At 47.2% G+C, this 21,948-nt stretch overlaps 1 protein-coding gene across 2 annotated transcripts in view; it reads left to right on the forward strand.

The window, feature by feature from the left end:
• pdgfrb (platelet-derived growth factor receptor, beta polypeptide) overlaps positions 1–21,948 on the forward strand; it is a 115,103-nt gene that overhangs the window by 37,690 nt on the left and 55,465 nt on the right. Inside the window, exons 2-5 of one of the 2 annotated variants that reach the window (XM_063053058.1) lie at positions 4,096–4,154; positions 14,033–14,290; positions 15,651–15,917; positions 16,504–16,631. In XM_063053058.1, coding sequence (XP_062909128.1) covers positions 4,121–4,154; positions 14,033–14,290; positions 15,651–15,917; positions 16,504–16,631 — 687 coding nt within the window. In that variant the 5' untranslated portion in view covers positions 4,096–4,120. The remainder of the gene's footprint in view (positions 1–4,095; positions 4,155–14,032; positions 14,291–15,650; positions 15,918–16,503; positions 16,632–21,948) is intronic. The other variant, XM_063053059.1, reaches the window with a different exon arrangement.

A 21,948-nucleotide genomic window follows, 5' to 3' on the forward strand; every position in this document is an offset into this window, starting at 1 on the left:
TTTGATTACGCTGGCTGTTTTACTGATGGTTTCCATGATGTGCTCAGCTATGTCTACAACTCTCCACAGAAGTCCAAATAAGAAGATGGGGGAAGAAACCTTTGAGGACTAATTGTCTCCCAATGCAGAAAGCATTTTTGTCACGAGAGGAAGTTACCACGATAATTTTGAACAATGACGCATCATTAATCGCTCAGTATCACACAGAGTGAGACTATTCTCCCCGGAGAATAAATACTAAGTGTTTTAACCATCATTTTCAACATGGCAGTGGATCATTGAGTATATGAGTAAACTGGCTTATTATCAGCAGAAGTACTGAGGAAGTGAAAAACGTGCATCACATGCAAATCAGTTCATTACTTCTCTGCCTCTTCCTCTCCCTTCCCTCTTTGTCTCCCCCTCTCTTTCTCCTCCTCTCTCCCTTTCCCTTCCTCTCTCTCTTCCCTCTGCTTCTCTTCTCTCACAGTTGCTCTTTTTGCTCCCGGTTTCTTTCTGTCTGTCCCTTTTTCTCTGCTCTCCCTCTCTCCCTGCCTCACTCTCTCCTTCAAAGCCTTTTCTCTCTCTGTTCCTCTCTTTCTCTCTGCTTCCGACTTCCCTTTTATTATAAAGAGTAGCTTTATTTGTGACTTGTACATCGAAACGTACAGTGCAATGCGTCGGTCTGTAACAACAACCAACACAGTCCGAGGATACGCTGAGGGCAGCCCACAAGTGATGCCATGCTTCCAAGTACCAATGAAACATGCCCACAGCTTATAAACCCTAACCCGTACTTCTTTGAAATGTGGGAGGAAACTGGAGCACCTAGAGGAAACGCACATGGTCACAAATAGAACAGACAAACTCCTTAAAGACTGCCGCAGCAACTGAATTGGCACTGTAAAGCATTATGCTGACCACCACGTTTCTGTGCCGCCTTTCACAGTTCATTAAGATAAAACAATAACCACAAGACCACAAGACAAAGGAGCAGAAGTCGGCCATTCGGCCCATCGAGTCTGCTCCGCCATTTTATCATGAGCTGATCCATTCTCCCATTTAGTCCCATTCCCCCGCCTTCTCACCATAAGCTTTGATGCCCTGGCTACTCAGATACCTATCAATCTCTGCCTTATATATACCCAATGACTTGGCCTCCATTGCTGCCCATGGCAACAAATTCCATAGATTCACCACCCTCTGACTAAAAAAATTTCTTCGCACTTCTGTTCTGAATGGGCACCCTTCAATCCTTAAGTCATGCCCTTATAACAAAATATAAGGTGTTATCAGAGTGCAGAATGCAGAATGCAGGACTGAAGGTGTTGTATTTAAATGCGCATAGCATTTGGAATAAGGTGGACGAACTTGTGGTGCAATTAAGAGTTTGGTCAGTATGATGTTGTGGGCATCACTGAGTAGCGGCTGAAAGACGGCCGTGAGAGTTTAACATCAAAGGATATACTTTGTACTGAAAGAACAGGCAGGAAGGCATAGGAGGTGGTGTGGTTCTGTTGGTAAGAGATGAAATTACATCTTTAGAAAGAGGTAACATAGGGTCAGAGAATGTTGAATCTTTGTGGGTGGAGTTAAGAAATTGCAAAGGTGAAAAAATGATTATGGGAATCATATATAGGCCTCCAAATAGTAGCCAAGGTGTGGGGTTAAGGATGCAAAGGAAACTGGAGAAGGCATGTAATAAGAGTAATGACACAATTGTAATGAGGGTCTTCAATATGCAAGGTGATTGGGAAAATCAGGTTGGTGTCAGATCGCAAGAGAGGGAATTTGCTGAGTGCCTATGAGATGGCTTTTTAGAGCAGCTTGTGCTTGAGCCTATTCGGAGGAAGGCTATCTTAGATTGGGTGTCGTGTAATAACCCAGATCTTATTAGGGAGCTTTACGTAAAGGGACCCTTAGGAGACAGTGATCATAATATGATGGAATTCACACTGCAATCTGAGAGAGAGAAGCATAAGTCACATATATCAGTGTCACAATGGAATAAAGGGAATCACAGAGACACGAGACAGGAGCTTGCCCAGTTGGGTTGGAGGACGGTACTAGCAGGAATGCTGGCAGAACAGAGGTGGCTGAGGTATCTGGGAATACTTCAGAAGGCGCAGGATAGATATGTCCCACAGAGGAAGAAGTTCTCAAATGGCGGGGGTAGGCAACCGTGGCTGACAAGGGAAGTTAAAGACTTCATAAAAGTCAAGTAAAGGGCATATAATGTAGCAAAAGTGAGTGTGAATTTGGATGATTGGGAAGTTTTTAAAGTCCACAAAAGACAGCTTTAAAAGCTATAGGATGGGAAAAGATGAAATAGGAGGGCAGACTAGTCAATGACATAAAGCAGGATACCAAAAGTTTTTTCAGTTATATAAAGAGTAAAAGGGAGGTAAGAGTTGATATTAGTCCACTGGAAAATGATGCGGGTGAGGTAGTAATGGAGGAAAAGGAAATAGCAGATAATTTTAATGGGTACTTTGCATCTGTCTTCACTGTGGAAGACACAAGCAGTGTACCAGAGGTCCATGAGTGTCAGGGAGCAGGAGTGAATGCCATTGATATTACAGAGGAAAATGTGTTAGGCAAACTCAAAGGTCTTAAGGTGGATAAGTCACCTGGATCAGATGGACTACATCCCAGAGTTCTGAAAGAGGTTGCTGAAGAGATAGCAGATGCAGTGGTTATGATCCTTCAATAATCTCTTGATTCTGGCATGGTCCTAGAGGACTGGAAGATTGCAAATGACACTCCACTCTTTAAGAAGGGAGGAAGGCAAAAGAACATAAATTATAAACCAGTTAGCCTAACCTCAGTGGTTGGGAAAGTGTTGGAGTCCATTATTAAGGATCAGGTTTTGAGGTATTTGGAGACTAATGATAAAATAAGTCAAAGTCAGCATGGTTTCTGTAAAGGGAAATCTTGCCTGACAAATCTGTTAGAGTTCTTTGAAGAAATAACAAGAAGGTGGACAAAGGAGAGGCAGTGGATGTCATAAGGCACTTGATAAGGTGCGACATATGAGGCTGCTTAACAAGATTAAATCCTTTGGTGTTACAGGAAAGATACTGGCATGGGTAGCGGAATGGGAATAAAAGGGGCCTTTTCTGGTTGGCTGCCAGTGACTAGTGGTGTTCCTCAGGGGTCAGTATTGGGACCGCTACTTTTCACATTGTTTGTCAATGATTTGGATAATGGAATTGATGGCTTTGTGGCAAAGTTTGTAGATGATACGAAGGTAGGTGGAGGGGTAGGTAGTGCTGAGGAAGCAATGCAATTGCAGATTGATTTAGACAAATTGGAAGAATGGACAAAAAAGCAGCAGATGGAATAGTGTTGGGAAATGTGTGATAATACATTTTGGTAAAAGGAACAATTGTACGGACTATTATCTAAATGGGGAGAAGGTTCAAACATCAGAGGTGCAGAGGGACTTAGCAGTCCATCTACAAGCCTCCTAGAAGGTAAATTTACAATTTGAGTCTGTGATAAAGAAGGCAAATGCAATGTTGGCATTTATTTCAAGGGGAATAGAATATAAAAACAAGGAGACAATGTTGAGCCTTTATAAGACACTAGTCAGGCTGCACTTGGAGTATTGTCAACAGTTTTGGGCCCCATATCTCACAAAGGATGTGTTGACATTGGAGAGTCCAGAGGAGGTTCAGGAGGATGATTCTTGGAATGAAGGGGTTAACATATTTGGAGCATTTGGCAGTTTTGGGCCTTTACTGAAGAAGGTTCGCATTCATTTCTAGAGGTATAGAATATAAGAGCAGGGATGTGATGTTGAGGCTCTATAAGGCACTCGTGAGACCACACTTGGAGTATTGTGTGCGGTTTTGGGCTGTTTTAGTGCTCTATGATTCCTGTACTCCTTGATTCAGTAAAGGGAGGTGAACCAGTAAGACAAGGCAGTTTGGGATCAGAACTCACTTGGAAATGTAAGTTGCTGTTATATCTCCCCATATGTAACAAGACACATGCTACAGCTGTCCTGACATTCCCCTCCCTCAAAGTGAAGTTCCTTCTGTAACTGAAGCTCTGAAAATCCCCAGGCTCCTCCACACCAAACTAACACCGTGTTCCTGTGACTCTCCATAGTTCGCTGTCCTGCCTGGGCTCGAAGATGTCCACCGTCCGTTGGGATCTCCTCCTTGTAGGTAGGTCTTATGTGGGACACTCCACTATCAATGTCTGTGAATTCATTTACCTGGACACCAACTTCTCCACATCTTTAAGATATATTTGAAGGACTTTATTCCCTGGAGTGTAAGAGAATGAGAAGAGATTAGATAGAGGTATACAAAATTATGAGGGGTATCGATAGGGGAAATGCAAGCATTCCATTTCCACGGAGGTTGAGTAAGACTAGAACTAGAGGTCATAGGTTAAAGGTGAAAAGTAAAATGTTTAAAGGGAACCTGAGGGGGAACTTCTTCACTCAGAGGGTAGTGAGAGTGTAGAACAAGCAGCCTGTGGATGTGGTGGGTGCAGGTTTGATTTCAACATTGAAAAGAAGTTTGGATAGGCACAACATACAAAGTTCAAAGTAAATTTATTATCAAAGTACATGTATGCCACCATATATAACTCTAAGATTCATTTCCTTGTAAGTGCACTCAACAAATCCAGTAACCATAACAAAATCAATAAAAGACCACACCCAACGGGGCAGACAAACAACCAGTGTGCAAAAGAAAACAAACTGTTCAAATATAAAAGAGAAAAGAAATAATAATAATAATTAATAAATAAGCAATAAATATCGAGAACAAGAGGTGAAAAGTCATTGAACGTGAGTCCAGAGATTATAAGGCCGTAAGACTTAGGAGCAGAATTAGGCCATTCAGCCCATCGAGTCTACTCCACCATTCAACCATGGCTGATCCTTTTCCCCTCCTTCTCCCCATAACCTTTGAATCCATGTCCGATCAAGAATCTATCAAGCTCTTCCTTAAATACACCCAAAGACCTGGCCTCAACAGCTGCCTGTGGTAATAAATTCCACAAATTCATCACCCTCTGGCTAAAGAGATTTCTCCACATCTCTGTTTTAAATGGATACCCCTCTATCCTGAGGCTATGCCCTCTTGTCCTAGACTCCTTTATGGGAAACATCCTTTCCACATCCACTCTGTCTACGTCTTTCAACAGCCCCCCATCCTTCTAAATTCCAGCGAGTACAGACCAAAGCCATCAAACGTTCCTCCTATCATAACCCTTTCATTCCCAGAATCATCCTTGTGAATCTCCTCTGAAATCTCTCCAATGCCAGCACATCTTTTCTTAGATGAGGAGCCCATAACTATTCGCAATACTCAAGGTGAGGCCTCACCCGTGCCTTATAAAGTCTCAACATCACATCCCTGCTCTTTTATTCTAGAACTCTTGAAATGAATGCTAACATTGCATTTTATCTTCCTCATCATCAACTCTGCCTGCAAGTTAACCTTTAAGGTGTTCTGCACAAGGACTCCCAAGTCCCTTTGCATCTCAGATTTTTGGATTTTCTCCCCACTTAGAAAATAGTCCACACCATTTATTTCTTCTACCAAAGTGCATGATCATGCATTTTCCAACATTGTATTTCATTTGCCACTTTCTTGTCCATTCTCCTAATCTGTCTAAATCCTTCTGCAGCCTACCTGTTTCCTCAACATTACCTGCCCCTCCACCAGTCTTCATATCATCTGCAAACTTGGCAACAAAGCCATCTATTCCATCATCTAAATCATTGATAGACAGCATAAAAAGAAGTGGTCCCAACACCGACCCCTGTGGAACACCACTAGTCACTGGCAGCCAACCAGAAAATGATCCTTTTATTCCCATTCGCTGCCTCCTACCAATTAGCCAATGCTCTAACCATGCCAGTAACTTTCTTGTAATACCATGGGCTCTTAACTTGGTAAGCAGTCTCATGTGCTTACAATGAGTTTGTTAGGCAAGATTTTCCCTTAAGGAAACCATGCTGACTTTGTCCTATCTTGTCCTGTGTCACCAAGTACTCCATAACCTCATCCTTAACAATTGGCTCTAGCATCTTCCCAACCACTGAGGTCAGGCTAACTGGTCTATAATTTCCTTTCTGCTGCCTTCATCCTTTCTTAAAGAGTGGAGTGACGTTTGTTATTTTCCAGTCCTCTGGCGCCATTCCAGAGACCAATGATTTTTGAAAGATCATTACTAATGCCTCTGCAATCTGTACCACTACCTCTTTCAGCTTTTTGAGCACCTTCTCCCTTATAATAGTGATTGCACTCACTTCTCTTCCCTCACATCCTTCAACATCTTGCACACTGCTAATGTCTTCCACAGTGAAGACTGATGCAAATACTCATTTAGTTCATCTGCCATCTCCTTGTCCCCTGCATAAATACTCCGGCCTCATTTTCTAGCAGTCTTATATCATCTCTCGTTTATTTTTAATACTTGAAAAAGCTTTTAGCTTGGTTTCACAGTTCATCTTTTCCCTCCTAATGATTCTTTTAGTTGATCCTAATGACCCTCTGTCTTCCCACTAATTTTGCTTTGTTGTATTAATTAAAGTCTGTCATGAGTCTTATGGCCTATCAGGCCGGTGAAGCAACTGAGAGTACGAGACTCCCCACTGGATACGACGCCAGTCTATCGCGAGGTTAACCCCCAGCATTTTTGCCGGTACCCATTCTCAGCTGGGTAGACTGGAAGCAATGAGTGGTTAAGCGTCTTGCTCAAGGACACACACGCTGCCCCAGCCGAGGCTCGAACCCATGACCTTCAGATCACTAGTCCAACGCCCTAACCACTTGGCCACGCACCACACGCTTTGTTGTATGCCCTCTCTTTTGTTTTAACATTAGGTTTGATTTCCTTTGTCACCCATGGTTGTACTATTTTGCCATTTGAGTATTTCTTTGGTTTGGAATACATCTATCCAGCTCCTTCCTCATTTTTCCCAGAAATTCACTAAATTGCTGTTCTTCTGACATCCCTGCCAGCATCTCCTTCCAATTTACTTTGGCCAACTTCTCTCTCACACCACTGTAATTTCCTTTACTCCACTGAAATACTGCTACGTCAGTCTTTACTTTCTCCCTATCAAATTGTTATGGGAACAGTTCAGTGATGGGGGTGGTGGGGGAGTGACGTTGAGTGTAGTTATCCCCTCTGGTTCAAGAGACTGATGGTTGAGGGTCAATAACTGCTCCTGAACCTGGTGATATGAGTCCTGAGGCTCCTGTATCTTCTTCCTGATGGCAGCAGCGAGCTGAGAGCATGATCTGGGTGGTGGGAATCCCTGAAGATGGAGGCTGCTTTCCTGTGACAGCGCTCTGTGTAGATGTGCTCAATGGTGGGGAGGGCTTTACCCATGATTGACTGGGCTGTATCCACTACTTTTTGTGGGATTTTCTATTCATGGGCATTGCTGTTTCCACAACAAGCTGTGATGCAGACAGTCAACATAGTCTCCAGCACACATTTATAGAAGTTTGTCAAAGTTTTAGGTGTCATGCCGAATCTTTGCAAGCTTTTGAGGAAGTAGAGGTGCTGACTGCCATGATTTCTTCATAATTGCATTTATGTGCTGGGCCCAAGACTGGTCCTCCAAAATGAAACATCAAGGAATTTAAAGTACATCAAGGAATTTAAGCACAGAGGAACATCTGGAGAAACTTCTGAAATGCCTGGTTTGCTGCCATTGCTACTGTGCAATCGAGAATTTCCGGAGGGATGGCCCCAAATCCTCAGCTTTGCCTGTTGCTGGCGGCCGGGGCTGGGGTCGAAGCACTCGGTGCTCAGAGTCGGAGGGCGGGTCGGAGGCTGGAAGTTTTCGGATGGACTCAGAGTCGGACTGTGATCGGGTGCTTCCAGGGTGCTGCATCGGCAAGTGTGAGGCACTGGAAGCTTACGGCAGGGAGTTTTCTTCCTTCTACCGTCTGCGTGACATGTTGGGACTTTTGAGAGACTTTGAGACTTTTTACCGTGCCTATGGTCTGTTCTTCTATCAAATTACGGTATTGCTTGCACTGTTGTAACTATATGTTATAGTTATGTGGTTTTTGTCAGTTTTTTAGTCTTGGTCTGTCTTGTGTTTCTGTGATATCACACTGGAGGAACATTGTATCATTTCTTAATGCATGTCCTCAGAACCTAATAATCTAATAAAGTTACTGACCCTCTCCACCTCTGATTCCTCTGGCTTTTGGACCTCTGGTTTCCTCCGCCTGAAGCCTATAATCATCTCCTTCGTCTTGCTGACATAGAGGGATAGGTTGTTGTTATGATACCACTCAGTTAGATTTTCAATCTCCCTCCTGTATGCTGATTCATCACCACCTTTGGTTCAGTCAACGACAGTGGTGTCGTCAGCAAACTTGAATTTGGCTTTGGAGCTGTGCTTAGCCACACAGTCACAAGAACAAAGTGAGCAGAGCCGGGGCTAAGCACACAGCCCTGTGGTGTTCCTGTGCTGATGGAGATTGTGGAGGGGATGTCGTTGCTGATCCGAACTGACTGGGGTCTGCAGGTGAGGGTCTCGAGGATCCAACTGCACAAGGAGGTATTGAGAGCTCCTTGAAGCTTATTGATTAGCTTTGAGGGGATAATATTATTGATTGCTGAGCTGTAGTCGATAAACAGCATCCTGAGGTATGAATTTTAATAATAATAATAATTAATAAATAAATATCAAGAACGTGAGATGAAGACATGGATGGGAGGGGTAGAGAGGGTGACGGTCCAGGTACGATCAATGGAACTAGGCGGAATAATAGTTTGGCATTGACCGGATGGGCTGAAGGGCGGAAGTGCATCGACGATGTTGTCCCCCAGAAGCCAATCAGGGTCTTCCCGAACCAGAAACCCTGGATCAATAGTTCCGTGCGAGCAGCACTTACAGCGCGACATAGAGCTTACACTGCTGGCAATCAGCAGGAGCTCGAGAAAAGCAACTATGATCTGCGCAAAGCTATCACGGCTGCGAAACAACAATACGGGGACATGATTAAGTTGAGATTCACAATGAATAGCTCACGTGACTTGTGGCGAGGGCTGCATACAGATTTGACATTGTGGCCCCTGCCCGTCCCCCGCATGAGCCATCTGTTGTCGGCCCCCAACCAACACATATTCCACTCTCCCCTCTTACCCCTCCTCACAGTCCCCCACCCTGCTCTTATGACTATACCCCTTCCCCACACGAAACCAAAACGATGGGCTTCACAGCTGAACAGGTGAGAAGGCAGCTGAAACGTCTCAACCCAAGCAAGGCTGCAGGACCGGATGGTGTCAGCACCAGGGTGCTCAAAGCCTGTGCCCCTCAGCTATGTGGAGTACTTCGCCATGCATTCAACCTGAGCCTGAGTCTCCAGAGGGTTCCTGTACTGTGGAAGACGTCCTGCCTCGTCCCTGTGCCGAAGACGCCACGCCCCAGCGGCCTCAATAACTACAGACCGGTGGCATTGACCTCCCACATCATGAAGACCCTGGAGAGACTTGTTCTGGAGCTGCTCCGGCCTATGGTCAGGCCACACTTAGATCCCCTCCAGTTCGCCTAACAGCCCCGACTAGGAGTTGAGGATGCCATCGTCTACCTGCTGAACCGTGTCTACGCCCATCTGGACAAGCCAGCGAGCACTGTGAGGGTCATGTTTTTTGACTTCTCCAGTGCGTTCAACACCATCCGCCCTGCTCTGCTGGGGGAGAAGCTGACAGCGATGCAGGTGGATGCTTTCCTGGGGTGTCATGGATTCTTGATTACCTGACTGGCAGACCGCAGTACGTGTGCTTGCAACACTGTGTGTCCAACAGAGTGATCAGCAGCACTGGGGCTCCACAGGGGACTGTTTTGTCTCCCTTTCTCATCAGCAAGGGAGGTGAGACTGAGTACAGGGCTACGGTAGGAAGCTTTGTCACGTGGTGTGAGCAGAATTATCTGCAGCTTAATGTGAAAAAGACTAAGGAGCTGGTGGTAGACCTGAGGAGAGCTAAGGCACCGGTGACCCCTGTTTCCATCCAGGGGGTCAGTGTGGACATGGTGGAGGATTACAAATACCTGGGGATACGAATTGACAATAAACTGGACTGGTCAAAGAACACTGAGGCTGTCTACAAGAAGGGTCAGAGCCATCTCTATTTCCTGAGGAGACTGAGGTCCTTTAACATCTGTCGGACGATGCTGAGGATGTTCTACGAGTCTGTGGTGGCCAGTGCTATCATGTTTGCTGTTGTGTGCTGGGGCAGCAGGCTGAGGGTAGCAGACACCAACAGAATCAACAAACTCATTCGTAAAGCCAGTGATGTTGTGGGGATGGAACTGGACTCTCTGACGGTGGTGTCTGAAAAGAGGATGCTGTCCAAGTTGCATGCCATCTTGGACAATGTCTCCCATCCACTACATAATGGACTGGCTGGACACAGGAGTACATTCAGCCAGAGACTCATTCCACCGAGATGCAACACAGAGCGTCAGAGGAAGTCATTCCTGCCTGTGGCCATCAAACTTTACAACTCCTCCCTTGGAGGGTCAGACACCCTGAGCCGATAGGCTGGTCCTGGACTTATTTCATAATTTACTGGCATAATTTACATATTACTATTTAATTATTTCTGGTTTTATTACTATTTAATTATTTATGGTGCAACTGTAACGAAAACCAATTTGCCCCGGGATCAATAAAGTGACTATGACTAAGATACCATGTCAGACGTCAAAGCCAAACGTCATGGTGCCACCAACATCGCGGCCTCTCTCCCAGATGAGCTCAGTCGCTTTCACGCTCGGTTCGATGTCGCTAACTCTGAGCCTCCGAGGAAAGCCACCGCTACAACCTGCAACCTGGTCATCTCTGAGGCTGTGGTACGCAGATGTTTCCAACGAATGGACAGTCGCAAGGCTGCGGGACCGGACGGCATCCCAGGGTGGGTACTCAGGAAGCGTGCAGCACAACTGGCAGATGTGTTTACAGATATTTTTAATCTCTCCCTGTCCCAGTGCAGAGTACCCTCCTGCTCCAAATTATCCACCATTGTCCCTGTACCAAAAAGCACCAAGGTAACATGTCTGAACGACTGGCGTCCTGTCGTTCTCACGTCAATAATACCCAAATGCTTTAAGAGGCTGATCAGATTATATCTGTTCAGCATTCAACACCATAATTCCCTCTTGGCTCAACAGGAAGCTCAGAGACCTCGGCCTTGACCCTGCCTTGTGCAGCTGGATCCTGGACTTCCTGTCAGATCGCCGGCAGGTGGTAAGAGTGGGCTCCCTCACCTCCACCCCTCTGATTCTCAACACAGGAACCCCTCAGGGCTGTGTACTAAGTCCCCTGCTTTACTCCCTGTATACCCATGACTGTGTCATCACCCACAGCTCTAATCTGATTAAATTTGCCAATGACACTACAGTGATTGACCTAATCTCAAACAACTACGAGGTGACCTACAGGGAGGAAGTTATCTCACTGACACAGTGGTGTCAAGAAAACAACCTCTCCCTCAATGTCGCAAAAACAAAGGAGCTGGTTGTGGATTACAGGAGGAATGGAGACAGGCTAGCCCCTATTGACATTAATGGATCTGGGGTTGAGAGGGTGAACAGCTTCAAGTTCCTCTGCATCCACATCACCGAGGACCTCACGTGGTCTGTACACACCAGCTGTGTGGTGAAAAAGGCACAACAGCACCTCTTTCACTTCAGATGGTTGAGGAAGTTTGGTATGTGGCCCCAGTTCCTAAGAGAGCTGAGAGCTGAGAGCATCCTGACTGGCTGCATCACTGCCTGGTATGGGAACTGTACTTCCCTCAATCGCAGGACTCTGCAGAGAGTGGTGCAGACAGCCCAGCACATCTGTCGATGTGAACTTCCCATGATTCAGGATATTTTAGATTAGATTAGATTATGAGGACACTCAATCCTCATTTATTGTCATTTAGAAATGCATGCATTAAGAAATGATACAATGTTCCTCCAGAGTGATATCACAAAAAAAAAGGACAAACCAAAGACTAACACTGACAAGACCACATAATTATAACATATAGTTATAGCAGTGCAAAGCAATACCATAATTTGATAAAGAGCAGACCATGCGCACAGTAAAAAAAAGTCCCAAAGTTCCGATTGACTCCCAAAAGTCCCGATAGCAGGCGGCAAAAGGAAGAAACTCTCCCTGCCATAAATTTCCAGGCGCCAACAACTGCCGATGCATAGGAAGCACCCGCCTACAGCTGACACTGAGTCCGTCCGAAAACTTCGAGCCTCCGACCAGCCCTCCGACACCGAGTACTGAGCACCATCTCTGCCGAGCGCTTCGACCCCGCCCCGGCCGCCAAGCAACAAGCAAAGCCAAGGATTCGGGGCCTTCCCCTCCGGAGATTCCAGACCACACAGTAGCAGCGGCAGCGAAAGCAGCATTTCAGAAGTTCCTCTGTTCTCTCACGTCTGTCTCCATCAAATCAGGATTGTGCACGGCCCCTACTTGACAGATTACAGATATCATTCACCAGAGTGGCCGCTGCGCGCTGCGTCGTGCCGCCATCTTCTCCTCCTCTTTACAAAGACAGGTGTGAGAAAAGGGCCCGAAGGATCATTGGGGACCCGAGTCACCCCAACCACAGTCTAATCCAGCTGCTACCATCCGGGAAACGGTACCGCAGCATAAAAGCCAGGACCAACAGTCTCCGGGACAGCTTCTTCCACCAGGCCATCAGACTGATTAACTCATGCTGAAATGAGTGCATTTCTATGTTACATTGACTGTTCTACTTATTATAAATTACTCTGATTGCACATTGCACATTCAGACAGAAACGTAACATAAAGAAATAAAGTCAATTCATTCATAATGCTCTATGACTATATGTTTTGGGTGACATCTCCTTACATAACATGTTAAATTTAGCCTGACAATCTGATCATTTGGAATTGTTGGAGGGGAAACTGTTAACTTTGTTAAGCTTGTTATTAAGAACCCAGTCATTCATGAACAGATTCTTCAATTCACTCACAGGGAGTTAATCTATGCAGAGGAAACGTCTCCATCACTCTTACCCTCCGCACATTTCCCCATACCCCGTAACTCATTCTTTCCTGCTCTTATTGGACTGTTGAATGGTCCCCAGTTCAATAAGATGGACACTTGACCTCACAATCTACCTCATTGTGACCTTGCACCTTATTGCCTGCCTGCACTGCACTTCTCTGTAACTGTGACACTTTATTCTGCATTCTGTTACAGTTTTCCCTTGTTCTACCTCAATGATCTGATCTGTATGACTGACATGCAAGGCAGGTTTTTCAATGACAGAGTGTGGTCATGGTTACAGAGAAAGAACATTCCATCCCATTCCCCACTCTGGTTTCCCTCTCATCTCTTCTCTTCTCCACATCCACTGGTTCACCTCCTCATTCACTTTTCCCCACACTCCACTCTCCTATCAGATTCCTCCTTCTTCAGCCCTTTACCTTTTCCACCTATCACCTGTCAGCTTCTCCCACCCACCTGGTCTCACCTATCACCTGTCAGCTTCTCACAACCCCCCACCCACCTGGTCTCACCTATCACCTGTCAGCTTCTCACATCCCCCCCACCCACCTGGTCTCACCTATCACCTGCCAGCTTCTCCCACCCCCTCCCCCACTCACCTGGTCTGACCTATCACCTGTCAGCTTCTCACCCCCACCCCTCCCCCACCCACCTGGTCTCACCTATCACCTGTCAGCTTCTCCCACCCCCCCCCACTCACCTGGTCTCACCTATCACCTGCCTGTGTGCACTCTTCTCTCTTGGTCACACCTTGTTATTCTGGCTTCTGCCCCCTTCCTTTCAGCTCTGATGCATTAGACCCTTAATAAGGGCTCAGCCTGAAACACAGCTGATGCTGCCTGACCTGCTGAGTTCCTCCAGCATTTTGTGTCTGTTACTCTGGATTTCCAGCATCGGCAGAATCTCCTGTGTTTACCAGTCACTGTGTCACTTTTCTGAAGCATTGGTTAATTCGTGTTGTCTCACCATCACCTGCCGGACACTTCTCATTCTTGGTGTGTTGGCTTTAGGATTCCTCCTTTCGTGCTTGTTTGTCGAGTATTCCAGAGGCCACATGGAAATTCAGGATGTCATTCTAAATCCTTCCTCCAACATTACTCTGAACTGCACTTCCAGTGGGCCCGTCGCCTGGTTCTACGACAAGGTGGCGAATGTTCACACTGACGGCAACGTCCTGCACATCTACAATGCGGCCAGTTACCACAACAGGGAGTACGTCTGCTCTGCAAATAAAACCGAGATTCTGCACGTCTTTATTTTTGTGCCAGGTCAGTTCACCCTCCCCTTCCCTCGCCCTTCCCCCTCCCCCCACCTCTCCCTCTCCCATCCCCTCTCCCTCCCACTTCCCTTCACCCTCCCCTTCCCTCTCTCTCTGCCTCTCCCTCTCCATCCCCTCCCCTCTTCCTTCCCTTCCCCTCTTCCTCTCCTTCCCCTCTCCCTCCCCTTCCTCTTCCCCTCTCCTTCTCCCTTCCCTTCCTCTCTCCCTCCTCTTCCCTCTCCCTCCCCTCCCCTTCCTCTCTCCCTCCTCTTCCCTCTCCCTCCCCTTCCCCTCTTCCACCCTGTCCCCTCTCCCTCCCACTTCCCTTCTCCCTTCTCCCTCCCTCTCTTTCCTCTCTCCCTCCTCTTCCCTCTCCCTCCCCCTCCCCTTCAGCCCCTCCCTCTGTCTCCCCTTCCCCTCTTCCACCCCTTCCCCTCTCCCTCTCCCTCCCCTTCCCCTCTTCCACCCCTTCCCCTCTCCCTCTCCCTCCCCTTCCCCTCTTCCACCCCGTCCCCTCTCCCTCCCACTTCCCTTCTCCCTTCCCCCTCCCTCCCTTTCCTCTCTCCCTCCTCTTCCCTCTCCCTCTCCCTCCCCTTCCCCTCTTCCACCCCTTCCCCTCCCTCTCCCTCCCACTTCCCTTCTCCCTTCCCCTCTCCCTCCCCTTTCCCTCTCCCTCACCCTCCCCTTTCCCTTTCCCTCCCCTCTCCCTCCCCATCCTCTCTCCCTCCCCTCTCCCTCCCCTTCCCTCTCCCTTCCCTTGTCCTCTCCCTCTTTCCCTTTTCTCCCTCCCCTTCCCTCTCTCTCCCCTTCACTCTCCCTTCCCGCTCCTTCATTTCTGTCCCCTTCCACTTTCCCCTCTCCTTTTCTCACCAATCTTTCTCTCACCCTCTCCTCTCTTTCCCTCACCCTCCCCTCTCCTTTTCCCCTACTCTCCTTTTTCTTCTCTCTCTCCATTTTCCTTTCTCTTTGCTCCCTCTCCTAAATCCCTCTCTCTCCCCCTCTGTTCTACCCTCTTCCTCTCCAACTCCTTCCCCCTCCTTCCCTCCCTCTCTCTCTCTGCCTATGTCCATTCCCCGTCCCTCCCTCCTCACCCCTCTCCCTCTCACCTCCCTTTCCCCCTGCCCTTTCCCGTTTCCCCCTGACTGCCATCTGCACCCCCACCCCCTTTCCCTCCCTCTTCCTTAAGACCATTCCAGATCAGAGGAATAGCCAAGGGACATGAGGGATGAGGTGGTTTCCCACTCTCCGACCCCTTGCCCCCTCTGTTTCTCCCACTGTGGCCCCAGGGGCCAGTACTGGTGGGGGAGGAGGATGTGGGTTTGACTGCCCATGTCTCAGTGTTGAGCAGGGTGAAATGCTTGTCTCTGCAGATCCCAATGAGTGGTTCCGACCGCAGACCCAGCAGGAGATGTTCATCATGGCTGAGGAATCCGTGGACGTTTTCATTCCCTGTGTGGCGACCAACCCCAAACTGCAGGTCACCCTCTACCACGTGGAGACCGAGACCACCATCAACACTCCCTACGACAGGCGACAGGGGTTCCTCGGCAAGTTCAAAGGTGGAACCTACAAGTGCCGGGCTAAGTTGGGGAATGAGGAACAGGTGTCTGATGAATACGTTGTGGAAACAATTCAAGGTAAAAAATCCCTGCCTCAACAAACACTAGTGATGTAACTTATTCATTCTCATTCTCTCTCTCTCTCTCCCCCCTCCCTCTCTCCCTCTCCCTTTCTCCCTCCCCTCCACTCTCTCTTTCTGTCTCTCTCCCACTTTTTCTTTCTCTCCTCTCCCTCCTCTCCCACTCTGCCGTCACTCCTACTGGGGCAGCTTGCCAGAGCCCACTGTCCTAGGTCAAAGGTCAAGCAGGCCTGAGGCTTCACTATCACCACACAACTTCATACATCTTCTCGACAAAGATCCTTTCTCTCTCAAGGATGAGGTCTTGGCAGCTTCTGTTGGTGTTTCGTTCGCTCTGTGATGGAGTTGGTAGCCCCATGGCCAATCCTCCTCCTGGGCTTGGGACCGTCCATGGCAGAGTTGGTGGGTAGATTACCATTGCTCTATGATTGATGATGGAGGAGATGTAAAACTCCGTATAGACAGTGCCAGAGGTAGGAATTGAACCTGGATCCCTGGAGCTGTGAAGCAGTGCTGTACCTGCTGCATCGCCATTGTCTGTTGTCCGATGAGTCGAATTTAACAACACCATTTCTATGTTGCAGTCTCTGAGGACCTTGTGGTTAAACTTCATGCCTTGCGGACTTTAGTGAAGAAGGGCGAGTTAATAACTGTCACCTGCTCTGCGAATATCGAGCTGCTGGATTTTTTCTGGTCTTACCCGAGGACAAAGGTAAGAGTGCTGGAAGTTCGAAAATCCCCGCACAAAAATCTACATTCGTGAGAGGGCGGGTTGCTGAAGAAGTCTCCATTTTAAACCCAGATACATGTGAGTGTTGCACCGCGGTGCAAGGAGACGGTACAAATACAAGGAGCAGAGAGATCTTGAGGCCCAAGGTCATAGTTTCTTGAAAGTGGCTACACAGGTTGACAAGGTGGTGAAGAAGGCTTATGGGATGCTTGCTCTATTAGTTGAAGCATTGAGTTCAAAAGTCAGGAGGTTATGATGCAACTTTATAAACCTCTGGATAGGCCACATCTGGAGCTGTAAACGCTGCCAAAGGTGCACCTACTAAATACTGACTTGTAGGGGTGAATATTTATGCAATCAATTATTTTCTGTTTTCTATTTGTAAGTAATTTAGATTACTTTGTAGAGATCTGTTTTCACTTTGACATGAAAGTCTTTTTCTGTTAATTAGTATCAAAAAGCCAAATCAAATCCACTGTCATTCAATGTTATAAAACATGAAAACTTCCGGAAGGGGGAGGGGGTTTGAATACTTTTTATAGGAACTGTAGAAACATAGAAACATAGAAAATAGGTGCAGGAGTAGGCCATTCGGCCCTTCGAGCCTGCACCGCCATTCAGTATGATCATGGCTGATCATCCAGCTCAGAACCCTGTACCAGCCTTCCCCCCATACCCCCTGATCCCTTTAGCCACAAGGGCCGTATCTAACTCCCTCTTAAATATAGCCAATGAACTGGCCTCAACTGTTTCCTGTGGCAGAGAATTCCACAGATTCACCACTCCCTGTGTGAAGAAGTTTTTCCTAATCTCGGTCCCAAAAGGCTTCCCCTTTATCCTCAAACTGTGACCCCTCGTTCTGGACTTCCCCAACATCGGGAACAATCTTCCTACATCTAGCCTGTCCAATCCCTTTAGGATTTTATACGTTTCAATAAAATCCCCCCTCAATCTTCTAAATTCCAATGAGTATAAGCCTAGCCGATCCAGTCTTTCATCATATGAAAATCCTGCCATCCCAGGAATCAATCTGGTGAACCTTCTTTGTACTCCCTCTATGGCAAGAATGTCTTTCCTCAGATTAGGGGACAAAAACTGCACACAATACTCCAGGTGTGGTCTCACCAAGGCCTTGTACAACTGCAGTAGTACCTCCCTGCTCCTGTACTCGAATCCTCTTGCTATGAATGCCAGCATACCATTCACCTTTTTCACCGCCTGCTGTACCTGCATGCCCACTTTCAATGACTGGTGTATAATGACACCCAGGTCTCGTTGCACCTCCCCTTTTCCTAATCGGCCACCATTCAGATAATAATATGTTTTCCTGTTTTTGCCACCAAAGTGGATAACTTCACATTTATCCACACTAAATTGCATCTGCCATGAATTTGCCCACTCACTTAACCTATCCAAGTCACGCTGCATCCTCTTAGCATCCTCCTCACAGCTAACACTGCCGCCCAGCTTCGTGTCATCCGCAGACTTGGAGATGCTGCATTTAATTCCCTCGTCTAAGTCATTAATATATATTGTAAACAACTGGGGTCCCAGCACTGAGCCTTGCGGTACCCCACCAGTCACTACCTGCCATTCTGAAAAGGTCCCGTTTATTCCCACTCTTTGCTTCCTGTCTGCCAACCAATTCTCTATCCACATCAATGCCATACCCCCAATACTGTGTGCTTTAAGTTTGCACACTAATCTCCTGTGTGGGACCTTGTTAAAAGCCTTTTGAAAATCCAAATATACCACATCCACTGGTTCTCCCCTATCCACTCTACTAGTTACATCCTCAAAAAATTCTATGAGATTCGTCAGATGTGATTTTCCTTTCACAAATCCATGCTGACTTTGTCCGATGATTTCACCGCTTTCCAAATGTGCTGTTATCACATCTTTGATAACTGACTCTAGCATTTTCCCCACCACCGATGTTAGGCTAACCAGTCTATAATTCCCCGGTTTCTCTCTCCCTCCTTTTTTAAAAAGCAGGGTTACATTAGCCACCCTCCAATCCTCAGGAACTAGTCCAGAATCTAAAGAGTTTTGAAAAATTATCACTAATGCATCCATTATTTCTTGGACTACTTCTTTAAGCACTCATGGATGCAGACCATCTGGCCCTGGGGATTTATCTGCCTTTAATCCCTTCAATTTACCTAAAACCACTTCCCTACTAACATGTATTTCCCTCAGTTCCTCCATCTCATTAGACCCTCTGTCCCCTACTGTTTCCGGAAGATTATTTATGTCCTCCTTAGTGAAGACAGAACCAAAGTAGTTATTCAATTGGTCTGCCATGTCCTTGTTCCCCGTGATCAATTCACCTGTTTCTGTCTGTAAGGGACCTACATTTGTCTTAACCAATCTTTTTCTTTTCACATATCTATAAAGCTTTTACAGTCAGTTTTTATGTTCTCTGCCAGTTTTCTCTCATAATCTCTTTTCCCTTTCCTAATTAAGCCCTTTGTCCTCCTCTGCTGAACTCTGAATTTCTCCCAGTCCTCAGGTGAGCCACTTTTTCTGGCTAATTTGTATGCTTCTTCTTTGGAATTGATACTATCCCTAATTTCTCTTGTCAGCCACAGGTGCACTACTTTCCCTGATTTATTCTTTTGCTAAACTGGGATGAAAAATTGTTGTAGTTCATCCATGCGATCTTTAAATGCTTGCCATTGCATATCCACCGTCAACCCTTTAAGTATCATTTGCCAGTCTATATTAGCTAATTCTCGTCTCATACCTTCAAAGTTACCCTTCTTTAAGTTCAGAACCTTTGTTTCTGAATTAATTATGTCACTCTCTGTCTTAATGAAGAATTCCACTATATTATGGTCACTCTTACTCAAGGGGCCTCTCACGACAAGATTGTTAATTAACCCTTCCTCATTGCTCAATACCCAGTCTAGAATGGCCTGCTCTCTAGTTGGTTCCTCGACATGTTGGTTCAAAAAAACCATCCCGCATACATTCCAAGAAATCCTCTTCCTCAGCACCCTTACCAATTTGGTTCACCCAATCTACATGTAGATTGAAGTCACCCATTATAACTGCTGTTCCTTTATTGCACACATTTTAATTTCCCGTTTAATGCCATCCCCAACCTCACTACTACTGTTAGGTGGCCTGTACACAACTCCCACCAGCGTTTTCTGCCCCTTAGTGTTATGCAGCTCTACCCATATCGATTCCACATCCTCCCGGCTAATGTCCTTCCTTTCTATTGCATTAATCTCCTCTCTAACCAGCAATGCTACCCCACCTCCTTTTCTTTCATGTCTATCCCTCCTGAATATTGAATATCCCTGAATGTTGAGCTCCCATCCTTGGTCACCCTGGAGCCATGTCTCTGTGATCCCAACTATAACATAATCATTAATAACAATCTGCACTTTCAATTCATCCACCTTGTTACGAATGCTCCTTGCATTGACACATAAAGCCTTCAGGCGCGCTTTTACAACTCTCTTAGCCCTTATACAATTATGTTGAAAAGTGGCCCTTTTTGATTTTTGCCCTGGATTTGCCGGCCTGCCACTTTTACTTTTCATCTTACTACTTTTTGCTTCTACCCTCATTTTACACCATCTGTCTCTCTGCACTGGTTCCCATCCCCCTGTTGTGAACTAACCTCCTCTCTCCTAGTCTCTTTAATTTGATTCCCACCCCCCAACCATTCTAGTTTAAAGTCACCTCAGTAGCCCCCGCTAATCTCCCTGCCAGGATATTGGTCCCCCTTGGATTCAAGTGTAACCCGTCCTTTTTGTACAGGTTACGCCTGCGCCAAATGAGGTCCCAATGATCCAAAAACTTGAATCCCTGCCCCCTGCTCCAATCCCTCAGCCACGCATTTATCCTCCACCTCATTGCATTCCTACTCTCACTGTCGCGTGGCACAGGCAGTAACCCCGAGATCACTGCCTTTGCAGTCCTGTACATCTTTCCCGTAGATAGGTGATCAAATCTGCATATAATACTCCAAATTAGGCCTCACCAACATTTTATACAACTTTAACATAACATCCCATCTCCTGTACTCAGTACATTGATCTATGAGGGCTAGTGTGCCAAAAGCTTTCTTTACCACCCTATCTACTTGTGACACCACTTTCAATGAATTATAGACCTGTATTGCCAGATCCCTTTGTTCTACCACACTCCTCAGTGCCCCACCACTCACTGTCAGACCCACCCTGCTTGGCCCTATCAAAGTGCAAAACCTCGCACTTGTTTGCATTAAATTAAACTTGTGATAACCTGCTCCCTCTCTTGTCCTTTTACCTTCTCCTCCTGGTCCATCCAGTTTCTTTGACACCCACCACAGTCACATCACCCTGTTTCTTTCCACTTCTCCACCCTATCACCACCACTGTCCCCATTTGTCCATCACCCACACACCCCTCCCACAGTGTCCCCTCCCCCTCCCCACTGTTCCCATTTGTCCATCACCCACACACCCCTCCCACAGTGTCCCCTCCCCCTCCCCACTGTCCCCATTTGTCCATCACCCACACACCCCTCCCACTGGGTCCCCTTCCCCTCCCCACTGTTCCCATTTGTCCATCACCCACACACCCCTCCCACTGGGTCCCCTTCCTCTCCCCACTGTTCCCATTTGTCCATCACCCGCACACCCCTCCCACAGTGTCCCCTCCCCCTCCCCACTGTTCCCATTTGTCCATCACCCACACACCCCTCCCACAGTGTCCCCTTCCCCTCCCCACTGTTCCCATTTGTCCATCACCCACACACCCCTCCCACAGTGTCGCCTTCCCCTCCCCTCTGTTCCCATTTGTCCATCACCCACACACCCCTCCCACTGGGTCCCCTTCCCCTCCCCACTGTTCCCATTTGTCCATCACCCACACACCCCTCCCACAGTGTCCCCTTCCCCTCCCCACTGTTCCCATTTGTCCATCACCCACACACCCCTCCCACAGTGTCCCCTTCCCCTCCCCACTGTTCCCATTTGTCCATCACCCACACACCCCTCCCACAGTGTCGCCTTCCCCTCCCCACTGTTCCCATTTGTCCATCACCCACACACCCTTCCCACTGGGTCCCCTACCCCACTATTCCCATCTGCCCATCATTCACATTCCCCTCCCACTGTTTCTGTCTGTCCATTACGCTCAAACCTCCTTCCCCCACTGTTCCCATCTGTCTGTCACCCAGAAACCTTCCCCCACTGTTCCCATCTGTCCGTCACCCACAAACCTTCCCCCACTGTTCCCATCTGTCCGTCACCCACAAACCTTCCCCCACTGTTCCCATCTGTCCGTCACCCACAAACCTT

This window comes from Mobula hypostoma, chromosome 7, assembly GCF_963921235.1.
Source record: "Mobula hypostoma chromosome 7, sMobHyp1.1, whole genome shotgun sequence".
NCBI classification, from domain to species: Eukaryota; Metazoa; Chordata; class Chondrichthyes; order Myliobatiformes; family Myliobatidae; genus Mobula; species Mobula hypostoma.